The 3223-nt window shown below is 66.1% G+C and overlaps 2 protein-coding genes across 2 annotated transcripts in view; one reads left to right on the forward strand and one right to left on the reverse strand.

Annotated features, from left to right (window-relative positions):
• Window positions 1-209: 209 nt before the first annotated feature.
• On the reverse strand, window positions 210-3048 carry SIRPB1 (signal-regulatory protein beta 1). The gene is made up of 5 exons (XM_010569437.1): window positions 2556-3048; window positions 1851-2201; window positions 1294-1608; window positions 810-1160; window positions 210-427 (listed from the first exon to the last, which is right to left on the reverse strand). Exons 1-5 carry the CDS (start codon window positions 2632-2634, stop codon window positions 324-326), a joined length of 1200 nt encoding a protein of 399 aa, XP_010567739.1. The 5' UTR covers window positions 2635-3048; the 3' UTR covers window positions 210-323.
• LOC104833180 overlaps window positions 2871-3223 on the forward strand; it is a 2796-nt gene continuing 2443 nt past the window's right edge. The window contains exon 1 of the mRNA XM_010569757.1: window positions 2871-2975. Within this exon, the coding sequence (XP_010568059.1) occupies window positions 2871-2975 (105 nt within the window). The remainder of the gene's footprint in view (window positions 2976-3223) is intronic.

The following is a 3223-nucleotide window of genomic DNA, read 5'->3' on the forward strand; positions in this document are numbered from 1 at the left end:
CCCCGCCATTAACCGGAGCCCTCCGGTGGTCTTGCGGCGCTGCCGCTGTCCGTGACGCGGCAAGGGGCTGTCCCGGTTCCCCCCCACCCAAGGCTCCACCATCCTGCTCCCGCCGTTGGCCGGGGCTGCCGCGGGGGTCTGCGCCCGGGACCGGTGGCATGGAGCAGTCCAGGGCAACCTGTGCATCGCAGCCCCTTTATTTCCCGGTATACACGACAAAGCCGGTGGCAGCCGAGTCCCGGGACCCGCTCCCGGCGCTGTGATCTGAGGAACCGGGGATCGACACGGAGTGGGATGAGGGGTCGGCCCCGGCGTTTCCTTCCTCATGCCCTTGCGCGCTTGAAGAGGAAGATGAGGAGGCCGCCGAGAAGCCCCTTCTCGAGCAGGATGCCAAGCCACAAGCCAGAGCAGTACAGGAGGCACACACCTGCGGTGGGGACAGGAGACATGAGTGTGTCTTCAGGGAAGACCCCTCCAGCCGTGCAGGTGAAAGGCACCCGTTGCCCCAGCACCGTTCTGTGGTCCGGCCCAGGCACGACTCGGGGGGTGGGTTTGGTTGTGGGGAGAAGCGTGGGGCCGTCAGACCGGGCTCTGCCACCCCCACCCAGCCTTACAGCTGGGGTCGGGCTGGTGACACCTGAAGCACCAAGGATGGCGGCTCAGTACCTGCCAGTATCACACCCCCCAGCACCCCAACATGGAGTTTTTCTGTCCTTGAACCAGACTCTGGTGGGACTTTGAGATTTCTCAGGGGGGTGACATCTTACAGCCTCCCCGGCAGGGACCGCATCCCAGCGGCTCTCACGCACCGTTATCTGTCAGGGTCCTGTCGCTCAATTCCCCCTTGGCTGCAACAGTGATCCACAGGGTGGCCGTGCTGTCGATGGGGCCCCGGGCATCGTGCACCACTCGGCAGGTGAACACGGACCCGTTCTTCTCCTCCGTTGCTTGGACCTCCACCAGGCTCCTCAGCTCAAACAAGCCCCGGGGGGTCTCCACTGGCTGGGAGATGTTCTCCACCTTTATCTCCATCCCGTTCTCCAGCCAGGTGACGGCCACATCTCCTGGGTAAAACCCCTCCACGTAGCAGGAGAAGTTCATGGTCTTGTCCACCTCAACGGGGCTCGGCACGCCAGCGACCACGCTGACTTTGGGGGAAACTGGGAAGAGAGGCAGCGCCTGGTGCCTGGCATCCCCTGGCTCTGCTGCCCGCAGGGTGCCCTGTCCCTGTCCTGGGACCCCCAGCCCCACAGGAGCTGGGCACCCCGAGCGCCAGTGCCCCCCAGCCCTCACCTCGCAGGGCTTTCCTGAGCTGGTACATCCCCCTCAGCGGGGCCGTCAGCGTGGAGTGCTGCACCTCACAGATGAGCTGCGAGCGGACATCGTCCTTCTGCAGTGTCACCACCGCAGTGCTGGACATGTCGTAGGAGGATTTCGTCTGCCCAAGGGTGATACTGGGTGGCTGAACTGAGATCCGGTCCTTGTCCTTGAACCATTTCACATCAATCTCTTTGGGGAAGAACCCTCCGGCCGTGCAGGTGAAAGGCACCCGTTGCCCCAGCCCCGTTCTGTTGTCGGGTCCAGACACAACTGGGGGGGTGGGTTTGGCTGTGGGGAGAAGTGTGGGGCCGTCAGACCGGGCTCTGCCACCCCCACCCAGCCCGGGGCTGCAGGGACCGGGGTCTCCCATGGGGGCACGGATGTGCCTGGGGATGGACCATGGGACCGGCCCCTGAGCCCCTTCCCCATCCCCGCTCGCCCCGAGCTGAGCCCACCGGGCTGGGATGGGGCAGGGGCTGCTCCCGGCAGGGCTGGTTCCCACCAGGAGCTGCTGTGGGAGCCCCACTCACCGTGCACGGACACCACCGTGCCCTTTCCACGTCGAAACACATCAAGACCGACCACCCGTTTGTCAAACTTCACGCAGTAATAGGTGCCAGCATCCTCGGGGCGAACATCCCTGATGTGGATGCTGAAGTCTGTGTTGGAGATACTCACTATCCGCGTCACGCGGGGGACGGCAACCGCCTGGTCATAAATGGTCTCGTTCCCATCGCCCCAGCCCTTCAGCCACTTCACGGGGCCGAGGGGACCGGCTGCAGACGTGGTGCAGGTCAGGGTGAGCGTCTCCCCCGCTGCCACCGACACCTTGTCCTGGGGCTGCTGCAGCTCGAAGTCCGGACTCACCTGGGCACCCGCACCTGAGCACAGCGACAGGAGGGTTTGGGGCTGATGAGGGGCCCTGGAGCTGGGGCACAGCACGGGGCATCACCAGACCCCCGGCCCCAAGCCCAGAGAAGGGGACAAAGAGACACCCCTGCCCCTTGCCCCCCGGGGCAGCCGGCACGGCTGGTGACTGCGGGATGGGGAGAGCCCGGGGCTTCCGGGACATTCTGGAGTACACCAAACTCTTCAGCTGGGGAAAAAAGCAAGCTGGAAGGGAGGCAGTGAAAGAAGAGCCCCAGATACCCACGGGCACAGGGGCTTGCTCTGCCAGCGGCGCAGGGGAGCGTGCCGTGGGAAAGGTGCTGGGGCTGTGCGGGGACCCCACTCACCTGGGGATCTCCAGAGCAGAAACAGCATCAAGTAGGTGAGAGGCAGTGCCCACGTCACCAGAGCCATGGTGATTCCCATGTCCTGCTCCGTGACGGCTCGGCTCGGCTCAGCTCGGCTCAGCAGGGCAGGGCGCTGGGCTCTCTCCTAGCAAAGGGGAAGGAAGGGGCTCGCTGCCGGCCAAGTTCCTCCACAGACCCCTTGCACAAGACCCAGCCGGTTCCCACGGCGTTGACACCATCTCAACGTCACGAGGCTGGTCCTTGACGGTGATGTCGGTCCCGCTCTCCCCACGGACGTGGGCCACGGCCACCGGCATGGGGCGACCAAAGAGAGGGGGCCCGATCCCGGCACCCCGGGCTGTCGAGGGGACACCCGGCCCTCGCCAGCAGGATCGGGCCACGGCTTGGCCTCTCCGACAGGCCGGTGGTCCAGAGCTCGCCCAGGGCTTCGCCTGAGCCCCCCAAGCCCCCCCACCCCCCTGCTCGCCAAACCGAGAAGGAGCCCGAGCCGCTTTCCTGCCCCGTCCCCGGCGGGGCCAGACCGGGAGCCGCTTCGCTCTCAGCGGCTGCCCTTCGGGGATAAAGCCCGGCGGAGCTGCCGGCCGATTCTGCCGCTTGCCCGCCCCCGGGGCAGGCACCAAAAGCGTTCACAGCCCCGCTCCCGCTCG

The sequence above is a fragment of the Haliaeetus leucocephalus genome, unplaced genomic scaffold (genome assembly GCF_000737465.1).
Source record: "Haliaeetus leucocephalus isolate CR32 unplaced genomic scaffold, Haliaeetus_leucocephalus-4.0 Scaffold273, whole genome shotgun sequence".
NCBI classification, from domain to species: domain Eukaryota; kingdom Metazoa; phylum Chordata; class Aves; order Accipitriformes; family Accipitridae; genus Haliaeetus; species Haliaeetus leucocephalus.